Here is a 17,570-nt window from a genome sequence, read left to right on the forward strand (position 1 = left end):
TTGGTTTACATCTGTGGTAAATAATGTGCTCACTCACAGAATCAGACACTACCGCTTTTTATATCACATTTTCCGTTATGAATTATGATGTCATTTGGTTCGTTGGTCCGTTAACTGGGTCGGATTGCTTTCACATCTCAAGCGAACCGCTCCAGAGTTCGTTTGAAAGCGTACCGAGACCACCTCTTCAAGCAAGTCTCGGTACGCTTGTTTGGTCCGCTTTTAGTGCGCACCCGAGTGCGATTGCTGCTTTCACACCTGTGAAAGCACCCTTAAACAAATGAGATTTACATAAGAAGGAGGAAGCAATGGAGTTTGAAACTCAATGTATGTCTTTTCCATGTACTGAACTCTTGTTATTCAACTATACAAAGGTAAATTCAATTTTTGATTCTAGGGCACCTTTAATGTTAATCACAACTTGTGATTTTAAAAATGAAGTTGTAAATGTTGAAATAACATTTAATAAGATTATTAAATGCTGTATAAGTATTATTTATTGTTAGTTCATGGTATCTAATGTAGTTAATGAAATAGAATAACATTAAGCCTTAAATTAAACCTTATTGTAAAGTGTTAACATACAAGTTTTCACAAATAATATTATATTTTTGACTTCTAATATTCTAAAAATCTAATAATTTATTGTACCAAGCAGATTAGTTAGGTTAACATTTTTATTCACTGTAGCTTATTATAATAATAATAATTTTTTCAACAACAACAATTATTATTATTATTATTATTATTAAGTTAGTTAGTTAGTTAGTTAGTTAGTTATAGAGAGAGAGAAGTGTTTTCTAGCTTGGAAAGTGTCCAAAAAAAAAAAAGTTCCAATCACGCATAGAATTATCACACTGAGCTAAATTTAGTTAAACAGGAAGTTCTAAGTATAATGTAGCAATTGACTGCCATCGCTTGATGAAAACCACCAACACTTTCAGTTCCTTTACTAAAGCGTCATGGGACAATGTTCTAATTATCTACAGTGTGGCTGAAAAACACAATTTGACCTGAAGATGTGAAAATGTCAATAAATGGTGGAAAATCCACTCGGTTTGACAACCAGATCATAGTTCTGCACATCTGTTAGCAATTTAAAAGTAAGAATATAATGCCACAGGATTTTTGTAGTATATCTGGCGTTAATAACCATATCATAAGGAAGTCAATAAATACAGTGAGTGCACCCTGATAAACTTTACACCCTTTACAATCTTTCTGTCTATAAAAGCTGAATAACAACATTATGAACAATGAACAAATTCCTGATTTATAGTTGCATGTAGTCACTTGCAACAGTTAAGAAAGCTCTGCAGTGCTATTGCTGAAATTGCTTTTGTGTCCTTCCTTTGTTTCCAGACTAACTGAATTGGTCGGCAGAACGTATGGAGACATAAATATTGAGGTGTCCTATAGAAAGGGCTAGGCAATAATAAGGATATAATGGTTTCATTAAACTTCCTGTGTGTCATTAAGCCAGCCGTTTAGAAAGAACAGCCTAGCAGATGCCATTTACGGATGCTACGGAGGTGGTCTCTATTACCCAAAAGGCCATTAACATAAAACTATTCTACAGTGGGGATGAATGTGCACTGGGCAGGAAATCAGTAATAAAAATTCTGATTGTCTCTTTAAAAATCTCTGGATCGTCTTCATGATTTAATGAGGAAACCTTTAGGTAACCTTTACAAAAGGAAATGTGCTTCTTTTCATTGAGGCACTTCAGCATTTAGCTTTGTTGAATTTGCATGTGTTTGAAAGAAGCTGAATGTAATTGAAACCATTTGATGTTGTTAGGACATTAAAGGTCTTTGGCTATGTAATATATGTGTTATATTATATATGATTATGCATATATAAATAGCCAGTGTATGCACTGCACCTGGCCCATTTGCACAAATCATGCTGGCCAGGTGTAGCAGCACATTTGCCTGACTACGCAATTCCTAACAGCAAGAAACTAGAAAAACTCGCAAAGTCATTGTTTTTATCAGTTTTATTTATGTAAGATATTCCCAGAGCGTAGCAATGGACCTGGGAAGTCATTAGAAGCTTAAGGCACAATTAAACAAGTGTAGAAGATGGTGCAGGTATTGCCCTAGTGACTGCTGTAACCTGGAAACTGGTTTCCCTATAGGGCGGTACCAGGACACTCGTGAGACGAGCTGCTATCCGACACCTGTCGCTTTGTTTTGTTTGCAAGGCTCAAGAACAAGGGAGCTGGGAGGGCAAGTATACGTCACTAGTTTTTGGTTTCAGTTACCATCGAACTGTGAGAAAGACAAGGAAAGAGCAAAAAGAGAGGCAAAGTGATACAGAGCAAGGAGTGATGAGGCCAATAATTTGCTGATCCTTGAAATTGAAGCGATGAGACCGCCTCTAACAATACTGCAGGACTAGAGAGACAGCCACACACACATACATGTTCACATGCAAAATGTTTCAAAATGATGAACTGCTGAGGATACGACATTAAAATTAGCTTTTAAAAGGATTTCTGACAAAGCACAATAAAGAGGAAGGATCAACTTTGGACTGAGACATACGCTGTTAAATGACTATGAAGACCGGGAAGAAATCATTCATAGGTAGGTAGTTTTTTTCTACTAAAAACGAACCTAGATGTAACAAAGTTTGTACATTTTACAGGTAACACTTCACAATAAGATTCCGTTTGTTAACATTTGGTAACTACACATGAACTAACAAAGAAAAATACTTCTAAAGCATCTATTAATCTTAGTTCATGTTAATTTCAACATGTACAACATTGTTACAATCTGTAGGATGTCTGTTAATGTTATTTTATGGACCTAATCTAATATGAACTAACAATATACAGTTGTATTTTAGTTGTATGTCAATCTTAACAAATGTAGTTAATGCATTAACTAATGGAACCTTATTGTAAAGTGTTACCATTTTACATTACCTTTACAGAGTACTGCTCTGTCATGTTTAACTGTGTGAAATGTTACTTATAAATCTCCAATTTTGTGAAATTTATTAAGATGAAATTAAACTTTCATTGATTCTTTGAGAAAAAGAGATTGGTGTACTATAAATAGTAAATTTTTTTGGTTCAAAATTACAGAAATGGCATATATGTGTTATTCTGAACTCCATCTTTGTGACATCAATCATATGAATACATCAACATATCACACCCTTTTAGTAAACTGACTTATAGGTGTCCCACTTATAGGTGTCTAAATACTAGTACATTTAAATGAATCATTTTGTACAATGCACTTATTATAAAAACATGTTTTTACATTATATTTATATTATAAATTACCTGCATGTAATTACATCTATATAATTACACTGTAATTACACTGTTGTTACCCTTCCCTTACCTTTTAACTCACCCTTAAACCTACCCACACCACCAAATCTGTCCCTAACCTTACCCGTATCTCACCTCAATAGCAGCTAAAAAGTTTTGCTATACAACATTAACACAATAAGCACATTGTACTTTTTTTATGTAGGTACATAGTAGTTAAGGCACCTAATATAAAGTGTGACCGTAAACTTTACTTGCTGTAGCAGATGAAGGAATCGTGATGCCGTGCTCCTAGAGTCACCTATCACACAGCACCTATGTGATGCAAAACAAATACAGCTAACACCTTAATATTTAAAAAATTAGAAAATGGAATGAGAAAATGTAGGCCTACTTTTCTTCATGTTGTAGAACATATAAAAAATCGTTAGCTCTTAGGTGTAGCAATTTTGAAGAAAATCAGGTGGTAAGGCAGATGTAGGACACTGCAAAATATTGTGTATTTGGTCTTTAAAATTAGTTAATAATTAAAAATAGTGATGCATTATGATGCTGTATGATTTGAATTGTAGGATCCAGTTGAAAAGACAAAACCTCTCAGGTAAGATACACACAAAATCCCATTTTAAATGAACCGGAATGAATTGTGGAGTATTTCTGAGAAAAACTGAATATTAAATAGAATCAAACTGACGTCATTAGAGAACAAAAACCAATTCCAGAGGGGAAGCACATTTTTAGATTTGGACTAAAGATTATGAAGACATTTTTTTTTTTTCAGTGGATTAACCTGCACAGATTAATTGTTCACCACAGATGCTAATAAAGTATATTTTGATTTCATGCGGAGGCAGAAGTCATTGTATATACTTTTCATGGCAGGTTAAATAACAGTTTTTTAATTGTGACATTTGCACCACCTTTATAAAAAGGGTAAATATTTTTATTTATATTGTATGAGTTCCTTCTTTTGCCACACTTTTTATAAAAATTTAAAGTGCAAAAAGGAAGCCAATTTTGCAGATAAAATCATTATCATGGCACATATTGTGTTTGGTAGATCAGCTTTGGCAGTCCATCTATTTATTCATCCATCACAACAGACATAATCCACTTTAGTCTGATTTAGTTGTCTAGGCTTTGATCTCTTTGACTCTGTGTTTGTTTCATCTGTCACCTGAGTGAGCAGGATGCTCTGTTTCACTTTTACAATTAACCTGCTTTATATACTAAATACACATACATGGCCTAATTGTGCATGATTTATCAGTGCACATTATTCAAAAGGGAAAAAAAGAAGTTTGATTGTGCTCGATAAATCAAATTCCATTCTACTTTTTTTTTCTCATTAAATATCTTGTTTAATTTAGAAACAAGCATATATATCACTTTAGAAAACAAGGTCCCAATTTAGTTGACTTTAACTACTATGTACTACTATGTAACATTTAAATTAATCAGTTGATACAATGCACATATTGTACATACATGATATTACATTGTACTTAGATTTTAAAAATGCCTGCATGTAATTACAGCTGTAATTACACTTTTGAGCCTTCCCTTACCTTAACCCACCCACACCACCAAACCTGTCCTTAACCTTACCCATATCCCGCCTCAATAGCAGCAAAAGAGTTTTGCTATACAATATGAACACAATAAGTACATTGTACTTATTTTTGATGCAAGTTCATAGTTAAGGACACCTAATATAAAGTGTGAGTGAAAATAAAATTTGGATGTTGTTTCATGTTAACTTCAATTCTTATCACTCAAACAGAGGAATAACAATAGTTATCTCCCCCACATCATTCTTCAAGAAGTGATCCTTTAGGGGAAATACCGTAGCGTGAAAACCCCAAACATTGAGGCATTGTGATGTCATGAACGCTCAAATTTTGCAAAGATTTCAGCAAACTTTCTGTGGGAATTCTGTAAATGATCATGGCAGAGACTCAATCAGTGTGAATAGTTAACAAAGAAGACAATATAAAGATATTATTAAATGATATTTGGCAAAAAACAACTGTTTAATCGATAAAAATAAATATGTCATTATATTTCTACTTATAAGTAACTATTTCAGGCCATTTTCAGTAGATTTACTCTGTAACACTTTACAGACAGGTTCAGTTCATTATGTAATGCATTGGTTCATGGATTAGATATCATGAACAATACACTTATACTGTATGTTCATTAATTTAGGTTAATGTTAAATTAAATATTTAACAACATTATTAATTTGTAATTTAATGATTATTTATTTATTTATTAATTATTTAATGATTTTACAATTAGTAATTTCTTTCATTTAAATTTATTTCATATGAAATTGATATTAAATTAACTCATTTCTAGTACTAATGCATGGCTAATATTTAAATTTGTATAAATTTACATAAGTTAAAGGACAAACATTAAAAATAACAATATATTTACAAACTAACATTAACTGTTAAATGCTGTAAAATAAAAGTTTAGTGTTGTTAGTTTATCATACATAATGAATTATGTTATTAAAATGTTGCTAATGTTATTAAACCTTATTGCAAATGATTTTAAATGTCTTCCACTTTGCAACTATTTGATATAAGCTTTATTAAAATTATGGAGCGTCTTAACGCAGGTTTCACCCCAAAATGGCAAAGAAGTGCTCCACCAGGCCAAATAATTTTCTCTTTAATATTCACATAACTTGTTTTCTAAATCATGTCTGCCCTGTAATCAACATTTAGTTATAGTTAAAGGAATCATTCACCCAAAACTGAAAATTCTGTCATCATTTACTCACCCTCAAGTTCTTCCAAACCTGTATAAATTTCTTTTTTCTGCTGAACACAAAAGAAGATATTTGGAAGAATGTTTGTAAACAAGCAGATCTTGTCCCCCACTTACTACCATAGGAAAAAAATACTATTGTAGACAATGGGGGGCGAGATCTGCTTGGTTACAAACATTCTTCCAAATATCTTCCTTTGTAATCAGCAAAACAAAGACATTTATACAGGTTTGGAACAACCAAAATTTTCAATTTTGGGTGAACTATCCCTTTAACAGTTGCAAAGGCCTCAAAGCCCAATACACAGCTCCTACTGAGCTTTATACAACGCAAACACGTTACAGAGAACAATATATAGATGAGGCATATGAAGGATGAGAAGAGAGAGAAAAATGCAAGTAGGGAGAGTCACGAATCAATTAGTCAAGAAAACAAAGAATTGAGATATCAAACATCAAGACCATGTGTCCGACTAGGCAAACAGCAGCTAGAGAGAAATCGATGTATTTTACATGAGTGTGTGGGCATGAGGTTGGCGCAAGCCAGAAAGTCAATTGGCCCTGAGCAGTGAGAGAAGGCGCAGAAGTCAAGAATAAACTCCCTCTTCTCTTCAGATGATTCACTTCCTGCCCACCAGAGTGTGGCAGACGGTATCTGACCGAATGACACTCAGCCTGTTATGCAAATGCACACTCTCAGCCGAGCAACAGAGACCTGCGTCTCCACGGTAACGTGGCAAGTATAGTAACAGGAAATAAATAGTAATAATTGGATCTCTGACAACTATGACAGAATGACTCATTCAAAGACCCCTCGGTGAGAAGCGGAAAGACTTTGCCACTTGTGCGCTTGGCATATGAGATACTGTTACAGTAACACGATTATGTGGAAATATGGCAGGTTAGTGGGGGAAGGAAGAGACAGGACTAAAAGAGAAAAGTTTATCAAGCTGAACCACCAGATATAGTCACCTGATCTGAATAATATTGTTGTTTCTCTGTTCTATAGTGTCAGCATAAACAAACAAACAAATAAATAATACAAACAACATCTTATAATGGAAATTTCTCTTTTAAAATCTTACACCTGTTTAATATTCATCAGTTATGAGCTAAAATGCACAGGAACCCGATAAGCACTATCCAGTATTCCAATGAACTAAGAGATCTTCCTCTGAAGAATTTCCCCATTGTTTTTGTTATTTGAAACCTACAGCTCCAGCTGAATTTCCCTCTATGGTTCCTCCTAACTGCTATCTGAAAGACAGGATGTTTGGTTTGGATACAAAGCATGTAATGCTTAAGTCAGGTAATGTCATGCAATGTCACCCGATCCTGCTCGTGTAAACAGAACTTGGCAAGGCTCCTTCTCCACAGGCTACTTCAAAGAACTCATCCTCTTTGTTTAAAATGAAAGCATAACAGCGGCATTATGTGTAGACCGGATTTACAGATAGAACAGGTTATACATTCCCAATTGATTCTATGGAAGTGAAAATGCAAAGTATTTGCACCAGGGTTATTATTGTTAACTAAAACTAAGGCCACGTTTACACTAGTGCGTTTTCGTTTTAAAACGCATAACTTTTGCTACAGTTATACCTGTCGTTTACACTATGGCGTTTTCGACCCTCAAAAACTGAGACTTTCGAAAACACTGCAGAGCCCGTTTTAGTTTGAAAATGCCAGGAGTTGCATTTCAATGTGAACGTACCAAAACAGAGACTTTTGAAAACAATGGCGTGACAGCCCACGTGCACTCTGCATATCCTTGACGATCATGTAAACAAGGAGACTGGACTGCAATCTTTACTGGCTTTGTTGTCATTTTTAGCAGCCATTGTGCAGTTAAACTGCATTTTTTAATATTGCAGCTGCCTACATGCGCAAGAAGCAAGTGTTTACACTTGTATGTGCATACCCAGTGTGCATGAACGGTCATGTGACATACGTTTTTGGTCATGTACACAGCAAAATTCCCAGAGTTAAATCAACTCTGCTCAGAGTACATATGGTCCCTTTCTAAATAGTGTTAAAATTACACTGAAGCAGAGTTAAATTTAATGAGATAATTAAGCAATTAATTAAGTAATGATTGTGCATTAGTGATGAACACCTGCTGTTAACAAGCAGAATCACTGAAAAAATAAGAAAAAACACAAGAACAACAAGTGACTTAAGTCACAGCCTTATTAATTGCTTAATTATCTCATTAAATTGAACTCTGCTTCAGTGTTACTTTAACACTATTTAGAGAGGGACCATATGTACTCTGAGCAGAGTTGATTTAACTCTGGGGATTTTGCTGTGTAGTGTAGACGGAGATCTGTGGAAATGCCAGCATAGACGCTGTTTTAAAACAAAAATGTAAATGGGTCCTAAAACCATATTTAAAAATTCCAGTACTTGAATAACTTAAGCCGCGCACACACTTAACGATCATAAGGCCGATTATGAATGTAAATTGATACTTATGACTGATCGCGCTCAAACGCGTCCAGTCAGAGCCAGTTGCGTTCAGTATGCGATTACAGTCGGTGTTCAAATTCCATGTGAAAGTATATAAATCTGCTTCAGTCGCAGGAAACAATCGCTGTATGTTGAGCACAGTCTTAGAATGTTTTAGCTAGTCGTTAAATGTGCGCCCGGCTTTAGGCCCCGTTTACACTAGTGCGTTTTTGTTTTAAAACGGTTTTTAGAATAAAACAATCCTCGTCTACACTGGCATTTCCACAGCGTTTCAGAAACGATCTCCGTCTACACTACACAACCGAAAACGCATGTCACATGACTGTTCATGCACACTGCCTCTTGTTGTGCATGTAGGTAGTTGCAGTACAAAAAAAATGCAGAGTTTAATTGCACAATGGCTGCTAAAAATTACAACAAAGTCAGCAAAGATTGCAGTTCAATCTCCATGTTATTGTTTACATGGTCGTCAAGGATACGCCGAGCGAACTTGGGCAGCCACGCCATCGTTTTCTCAGTTTTTGTCCATTTATACTGAAATGCAACCCTGGCGTTTTCAAACTAAAACGAGGGGTCTGCAGGGTTTTCGAAAGTCTCAGTTTTCCATGTTCGAAAATGCCGGCGTAGTGTAAACGACAGGGGTAGCCGTAGCAAAACGTATGCGTTTTATAACGAAAACGCAGTAGTGTAAACGAGGCCTTAAACTTACTTTATTTCAGCTAGTTGCCAAGGCAACATTTCACATTTTCATTTAGTTAAACTTGATGTAAGCTACTAAAACGACAAACAAAAAATAAAATAAAATAAAAAATAAATAAAACAATGTACAAAAACTATACAGTTTTAAAAATGACTAATAAAAATGACAAAATTCACACAACAAAATAATTTAAAAAATGTAAACTTAAAAAGAAAATGGGAAATATAAAAATAAAAAATAATTCAAAATATTAATAAAAATTAGTATCTTGATGCTAAAATAACACTGATATACACTAAAGGGACAATGCAATATGAATACCTCTTTTTTCTGACTCTTATGTGGGCCAGAGAGTTTTCTATTCCAAGGGTTTTCAGATATTTTGATGTCATAAACCGCCAAATAGGATAATCATTTTGTGTGGACCTCTTATCTAAAATAAACAGCTAGATTTTCATGTAAAAAGAAAATCTAGCTGCTAGACATTATTTAAATATTTTATGATATATTAAAAATATTTATTTAGTATTACACTTTTATGGACCCCTGGGGACCCCAGTCTTTAGTGTGACCCCTTGTCCCAGTTGTGTCCCTTGACGTGACATAATCCTGTACTAAAGATCGAGGATGGCATCGTATTATGACACACTTATATAATTTACAGGGTCAGTAGACCACATTTGGAGAACAGGCTGAAAAATAAATGATGTGGCTCAGAGTATCGTTTTACGTAACCCTTGATGGCGCAGCCTCCTCACACCCTTGACCTGGTCGGATGGCTTGAACATGATGAGAATCTGTTAAAACACAGGCTTTCACAGATTAATAATGCACGTCAAAGTAATATTTTAGCACATCTGTTTAGCACAGGAATGTCTTCCATTAACAGAGAGAGACCTTCATCTCATGTGTATGATGCCTAATGCATTGCATTTCTCATTTTCACTGCTTCAAGTTCTTCTTCATCATTACTGATAAGGATTAGGAGTTAACCTGTTACACTATGATGAGATGGTGAGCCAGCTGTGTAGCGATTTTCAATTAATAGAAAGAGTCCGTGCGCGTAATCTGGCTCACTTGAATGGAAGCGCTTCCGTTCCTCTTGCATCGCCCCCTATCGGTGGAACAGAGATTCGTGGGATCTCGTGACGTCACATTTTGCAAGTCTCCTCGGTTACTCAGGTGATGTCAGAGCCTCGCCTCCACACAACCACGTGTTCCGTATAAAAATACGAGTCCAGCGCTGGCGGGTGAAGACAGTAGCGCTGACCACCGGACAGCTTGGCATCCAAACTCGGTAGTGCGCTTCGTCAAACGGTTTGCTGCTGGAAGATCAGCGCGGTGCAATAAGAGGCTTCTAAAGGAATACATTTCTCCTGTGGATTTATATCTACTTAGAAAATAATAGTGATGGCAGTCACTCAGGCTGGATGTGACTTGACATACTGCAAGATGAGGGGAATCGTGTCAGTTCTCACCGGTACGTCTCTCTCAACGGATTTGAGTTATTCTGATGCTTATTTAGTTATGCTTTAGAAAAAGGATGTAATATGTCAAAAATTTAATTAAACAACTGTAATGATAGAAAAAAAAGATGTCTTTGGAGGTGTGATAGCCGTTTTTGTCTTTGTAGTCTGTTTTAATTAGGTCTTTAATTTATTATTAGGCTTCGCTAGTCGCATTTTTTTCTTTCCTTCTTTAAAAAACAAATTAAAATATATATATATTATATTGCATTTTTTAAATAATTCATTTATGCGGTCGGTGTTTCATGAGAATGATAAAAATGATGAGCATCGTTCTTGATATTTGTACTGTGAGCATTGCGGTCTGTTGTGTAACACTGACACTGTTCTTGACATTAAAGCATATTCACACGGTTCCTGAATCACAGCATGTATAAAACATGATTTCTCTCAAAGACCTGAAGTGCAAATTATTATTTTGCCGATAACCTTTAAGATTTTTAAGGATTTCCCTTCACGTATGTTCTTTCGTTTCAAATGCAGGGGTGTTAATGACGTCAGTTGTGGATTTCCTTCTGACGTAAATGTTTTTTTCTTTCTTTCAGCTTTTATTAAAGAAAGGAAGATGGGCTTAAATGACTTTATCCAGAGGCTTGTTTCCAACCCTCCCATTTGTCAACAGTAAGTATCCCAATATATTAAATTATAAGAGCATAATAAACATTTTTATTAGGCTACATGTAGATTTTTGTACCGACAAAAGACATAGGCCAATGAAAATGAAGTGACTTCTGTGTTTCAAAATCATCAAGAAAGTGATTCAGGAAATTTCCAGCATTCATTCACCAAGTAATAGGCTACTGTAGTGTATTTATATATGCCTTCATTGAGGTGAGGTGTACTAGAGGATGTAATCCCATCATTGGACTTTAGCTGTACATTCTGCTAATTGTGTAGGTTAATCTGTACCGACAAGATAAAGCCAAGCACCAGAATAGTGCTCCACGAAAAGCAGCTGTCCAGGCCGCCGCTTGGCTGCAGTAAGCACCTTTGAGAAAATCCCTAATGTCCCCTAGACGAGGATAAGGGCCTGATTCAATTAAGTGCGGCCCATTTAGTCTTAGAGTCATTCAGGTCGGACCAGCGGAAAATTTCTCACCGTGTCATCTCTACCCTCCATATGCTCTAGTCTACAATAATCATTCATGCTAGAGGATGCTAGGGGTGTCTAAAAGATTCAGCCCTCAATAGACAAAATAAAAAGTCATCATTTTGGGCAGGAGGACTGTTTTTATGAGGGCAAATGGTTTCAATAAAATATTATTTGATATATATTTTAGTAGATTTATGTAAGGTAATATTCTTGCACTGATAGCAGCTGTCTTGTCAGGTCAAAAAGTCTGAAATTTTGAATTTTCCAAAGTACCAGAAACGGCCCCTCTTAAAATTCGACAACACTGCCATCTATCTGCCTGCAAAGGCATTACAAGAAATGCTTAAAAGATGAATAGTTCTAATTCCCAATATTTAAAGAGCCTCTATATAATACAATACTGTAACTATAATATAATTTTATAAGTATAACATATTATTAACAGAAACTGGGAGTGCCAATATAGGTCAAATTAATTAATCACAATTCATTTTGTTATTCTGTAAGTGCGTTCTTTTTTTTTTTTTTTTTTTTATTATTAAAAAATCTGAAATAAAATGCTTAACATTTTTAAACCTCTTTTCTCTAGTGCTGAGGTTGGATCATTCTTAAAAATCGATGAAAACCAGAACGAGGAGCTGGAAGAGAATCACCTGTGTTTGACCAATCCCAGGAGCTCTTTGGCTGAGGAAACTCAGTACGTAGTTACTCTTCGCAATCTGTTGTTTGGTTAATTTCAGTCAGTCAGGTTTGCATTACTAATGTTATTTAATTTCCTTAACAGGATCAAACCTTCAGATTTCGACTACTTAAAGATCATTGGGAAGGGGAGCTTTGGAAAGGTGTGCACAAACATACAGTCAAGATGGAAACATTTATGTAATATACTTGTAAACTGAGAATGCTAACGGCATCTTATCCCACAGGTTCTGCTCGCGCGGCACAAGGAAAGCGAACTGTACTATGCTGTGAAGGTGCTACAGAAGAAAATCATTCTGAAAAAGAAAGAGGTAAGACCTAATGCAATGTTCTCATAGATGTGAAAGCGCTTCGCCGCAATCATAATAACAATGACACTCAAATTGTTTTTCAGCAAAAGCATATCATGGCAGAAAGGAGTGTATTAATGAAAAATATCAAGCATCCATTCCTGGTGGGACTGCACTTCTCTTTCCAAACCACAGACAAACTGTACTTCGTGCTAGACTACGTCAATGGAGGCGAGGTTAGTAAACAATGCGTTCATAGCCTGAAAGAAGCCACACCTGAGCTCAAAATAGTTGACTAAATTCATGAACTCATGGCATTTGTTTTTCTCCTGCAGCTGTTCTATCACCTCCAGCGTGAGAGGGTGTTTCTGGAGCCCAGGGCAAGGTTTTATGCTGCTGAAATAGCTAGTGCACTCGGTTACCTCCACTCACTGCACATAGTTTACAGGTATGTGAATGCTTGCAGTGCCTCCTAGTGGAGTAGTAATTGAACTGAGTACTCGATTCTGTTCAATATAATGGCGACCATGGGGTCTTACCTTTACCTGTCTATTTTCACAGAGACTTGAAGCCAGAGAACATCCTCTTGGACTCTCAGGGCCACATTGTCCTGACAGATTTCGGTCTGTGCAAAGAGGGACTGGAACCCAATGGCACAACCACAACATTCTGTGGAACTCCTGAGGTGAGTCATTCATGAAAGACTATACCTTGTGAAAAAGAAGAGCACTTCAATTCAATTCAGTTCTATTGAATGTGCACTTCTATTGTACTTCAAATCTTAAAAGTATATTTTCTTGCAGATAATATTATAATAATGAAATAAAGGGGAACTTTAGTTTAGGCTACTTAAAGAGAGTACATTTAACACACTTAAGTACACTTTTAAAATGTCAGTGATTTAAAGTTTTACATTAAAATATATTTGAAATCATTATGTTTTAATAATTTTGGTCATGGTTTAAAGTACACTTATTTTGTAGTGTGTTATGCAATATTACCTTTAAAGTTAATATATTTTAAACATACTAAATTGCAACTTCATCATTATAAATATATTTAAATACATTTCAATAGAAATTACATGAAAGTACATTCGGCAATACACATTAACCATACTGTATATACATTTCCATTTAATTGCAGTTGTCTGAAAACATTACATTCAGTTCACACTTAAGTATATTCTTATATTCATATATTATTTCTGTGATAAGTGCTCTTTTTTAAAGTATCCTAAAGTGTACTTCCTTTTCACTGGGAAATACAAGATAGTTTGCCTATATTTGACTAGAAATTGTGATTTAAACAGTGTTCTAATTTCTGTTTTCCCCTTTTTCCACAGTACTTGGCACCTGAGGTGCTCCAGAAACAGGCCTATGATCGTACAGTAGACTGGTGGTGCCTGGGATCAGTACTGTTTGAGATGCTGTACGGACTGGTGAGAAGACCGATCAATTCTTTTGCCTGATAAATTACTAGACCAGCTGTAGCAAAGGATAGATTTTACAAACAATTAATCTCTCTGTCTATGTATTTCCAGCCTCCATTCTACAGTCGCAACACAGCCGAGATGTACAACAACATCCTTCACAAGCCTCTAGTCCTGAAGCCTAACGTGTCCAATGCGGGCCGTGACCTGCTGGAGGGTTTGCTGCACAAGGACCGTACCAAGAGACTGGGGTCCAAAGATGATTTTGTAAGTGGAACAACACACAGGTGCTACTCGCATATGGTTTATTTTCCTAAGATTTGTGATTCTTATACACACTTTTGTTTATTTGTAGCTGGAGCTGAAGTTCCACAGCTTCTTTTCTCCCATCAACTGGGACGACCTCATGGCTAAAAAGATTGTTCCTCCTTTCATTCCTTCAGTGGTAAGTTAACTCTTTACCTGTATAGAAATAATTAGTAATAACTGTGTAATTACAAATATATTTAAATATATGACATACAATAAGGCATTAAAGGGATAGTTCACCCAAAAATTAAAATTCTGTCATCATTTACTCATCCTCAAGTTGTTCCAAACCCGTATAAATTTCTTTGTTCTGATTCTTCCGATCTTCTTTTGTGTTCATCAGAACAAAGAAATTTATACAGGTGATTAAATGATGACAACATTTTCATTTTTGGGTGAACTATCCCTTTAAGGTAAGACACCACAGATAAATAGAGTAAATTTAATTAAAAATTTAGACTAATAGATATCACCACACTTCCTCAGTAAATCAGAGCATGTTAAGCCATTAAATTCTCTATTAAGTTTTCTGAAATGTTGATTAAAATGCAAATGAGCTAAATATTAAAATGCTCTCATTTGCATACATTTGCAGAACAAAAATCTGAACATTGGATAAAGCCAGGTTCAAAACATATGAATTGGTTCAAAACACATTTTGGAAATCTCTTTTTATCACTTCATAAATGAAAATAAATACATTTTCACCATGTTTGGAGTATATAAGTGCTACTAAAGTGGAGATTTCTGGTTTAGTTCATTAAAAAATCTAAAGGCCTTTTTCGTTTTGTATTTGAAATCTACAGATGCAAATACTTAAAGTATAATAATAAACCTTTTCCTTTTCACTAATCTACATATTTTGAAAGCCAAATAGCCCAGAATCCTAAAAATGATCAGTGTATTAAAAAAAATAATGGTTTTGCCTGTGGTGTCTTGCCTTAAAGTATATTTTAGTTTATCATAAATCCTTGTCTCTATATAGATATATAATAAATTGTCTATTCAATCTACAGAGTGGTCCCACTGACCTTCGGCACTTTGACCCAGAGTTCACACACTTACCTGTGTCGACCTCCCTATGCAACAACGATTACCTGCACATGACCAGCAGCGTACGGGAGGCAGCCGGAGCGTTCCCAGGTTTTTCTTATGGTCCTCCGGCTGACCGTTCCTTCCAGTAATAGCCTCCGTGACACCATCCGGAATGTCCATTCCAGCATCGAGACAGAAGAATGACCACAGGGTGGGACACTTAGCTCTTCCAATTTATTTGCATGTACGACCTGGCAGCACAAAGGGACACTGATACAACCCGGACACTCGGGCATGCCCAGGAGGAACATGGGACGTTATAGGACTACAGTAAGAAGTTCCGGAAATTATGCAATGTGTGCCAATGTTTGCAGAGTGGACCTGAGCTCCTAGAGAGAGAGAGATTAGAAGTGCCTGAGAGTTTAACTGATGATCTATGGGGAAAACAATAACAGGCAAAATGAGCTTGCCGGAGATGATGGCACCAGCTACTGGGCGAAATGCCTTCTGTGATCTTTTACATTTGATCAAAAATGTCTTTGGATGATGTTTTATTTAATTGTATTTGTCATGCATTATTGCACAGTGGAGGTAAAGGATGAAGAAAAGTACAAAATATATGAATGGTTCGAAAAGGGGAATGATATACATCAACCCCTGTCAGTACAAGAGGATACACAGGCTGTATGACTCAAATATCAATACATTTTTAATGAATGCATTTATTATCTTCCTATTGACAAATGTTAATTTAATAACTGCAATATTTATCATGTTGCATTATTTAATGTGGTTTGGCTTAACTCTTCAGTCCTACTCAGATTTATATTAGAAGGGAAATTAGTTTAGATCACGAAGCCACAAGGCTTTTAGCTGTGATTATTTGTCTGAATGAGTAGAAGACATCCTGTGTTCCTCCTAAAACGAATATTTTGTCTTACAAGTACGTTCTTTCCCTTTTTTCTCCAATGCCAGCACTTTTACACAATATGCCAGACACTGTGTTTCTTGGGAAGGCAATTTTACTAGTCGTACATTACATTCTTTTATCATACATTTAGTGAGATGGATGTATGTTTTAAACATACTTTTATCACCATTATCTGAAGCGATTGCTGTCTACCGAAAACACAGCATGTCGATTAGATTGTATTGAAAACGTTTGCATCTTGTATAGAAGTTATATTTACTAGCCCAAAAGGAACTGTGTCTTTTTTTTGTTCAAATTGTGCCTGTTCAGCTAATTTATGTATGTTGTGATGCATTTCCACGTGTGTCTATCATTCCTGTCTGCATCGTTCTGGGTTGGGCAGGGACATGGAATGCTGTGCAATAGAAATGATGACTTGATAGAGATGTGAACAATTTGTCATGCAAGACATTGTTGTTGTTGGGACGATTGAGTGGCATCGGCTTAATGAAGAAGAGGGGTTTGGATGCCCTCATGAAATGCATCCCTGTTTTAATTGTAATATATTTCATATCACTGGACCAGTAATGCGCAATACATTGTTTTTTAGATTACTGCAAACATGGCAATATTGATAAAGTTTATTTTCTTCCATTTTTGGAAGCTATTCATATATTGTTTTATATTTTTCCATGTATATTTATTTACGTCACATATTGTACCTCTAATGATCAGAGTATTAAATTCTTAGAATGATGAAATATTGGGAGAATGATCTATTTGAATGCAAAATAAATATTTAAAAATGAATCCATGGGTACTTATTCCTCACTTTTGTTTTGATGTTTGATTTGTTTGCTTTAAAGCAGAACTAAGCAACTTTTTTACCTTCATAAATAGTTTTCTAAGTCCTTACGATGGTTAATTGACTTGTAGTGGTGTGTTCGAGGTGTGCACTAACCCCCTCTGGCACGTCTACGCCAGAAAACAGCACTTGCAAGTTGAGCTTCGCCGACCCGACACGCCCCATG

At 35.6% G+C, this 17,570-nt stretch overlaps 1 protein-coding gene across 2 annotated transcripts; it reads left to right on the forward strand.

Annotated features, from left to right (window-relative positions):
* Positions 1–2,265: 2,265 nt before the first annotated feature.
* On the forward strand, positions 2,266–17,349 carry si:ch211-195b13.1 (STKc_SGK domain-containing protein). 2 transcript variants are annotated; one of them, XM_048201119.1, is made up of 13 exons: positions 2,266–2,591; positions 7,293–7,385; positions 11,317–11,392; positions 12,454–12,561; positions 12,649–12,706; positions 12,791–12,874; positions 12,958–13,089; positions 13,189–13,301; positions 13,415–13,538; positions 14,199–14,294; positions 14,397–14,552; positions 14,641–14,730; positions 15,611–17,349. In XM_048201119.1, exons 1-13 carry the CDS (start codon positions 2,558–2,560, stop codon positions 15,776–15,778), a joined length of 1,332 nt encoding a protein of 443 aa, XP_048057076.1. In that variant the 5' UTR covers positions 2,266–2,557; the 3' UTR covers positions 15,779–17,349. The 2 variants fall into 2 exon arrangements, with proteins under 2 accessions (XP_048057076.1, XP_048057077.1); XM_048201120.1 differs by lacking the exons at positions 2,266–2,591; positions 7,293–7,385 and adding an exon at positions 9,478–10,725.
* Positions 17,350–17,570: the final 221 nt, after the last annotated feature.

The sequence above is a fragment of the Megalobrama amblycephala genome, linkage group LG9 (genome assembly GCF_018812025.1).
Source record: "Megalobrama amblycephala isolate DHTTF-2021 linkage group LG9, ASM1881202v1, whole genome shotgun sequence".
Lineage (NCBI taxonomy): Eukaryota > Metazoa > Chordata > Actinopteri > Cypriniformes > Xenocyprididae > Megalobrama > Megalobrama amblycephala.

Bases quoted from the DNA above. Each gene is read 5' to 3' on its own strand.
- si:ch211-195b13.1 (XM_048201119.1), top strand. From the start codon at position 2,558: ATGACTATGAAGACCGGGAAGAAATCATTCATAG. The intron at 2,592-7,292 runs GTAGGTAGTTTT...TGAAACCTACAG, and splicing joins CGGGAAGAAATCATTCATAG to CTCCAGCTGAATTTCCCTCT. The intron at 13,090-13,188 runs GTTAGTAAACAA...TTTCTCCTGCAG, and splicing joins ACTACGTCAATGGAGGCGAG to CTGTTCTATCACCTCCAGCG.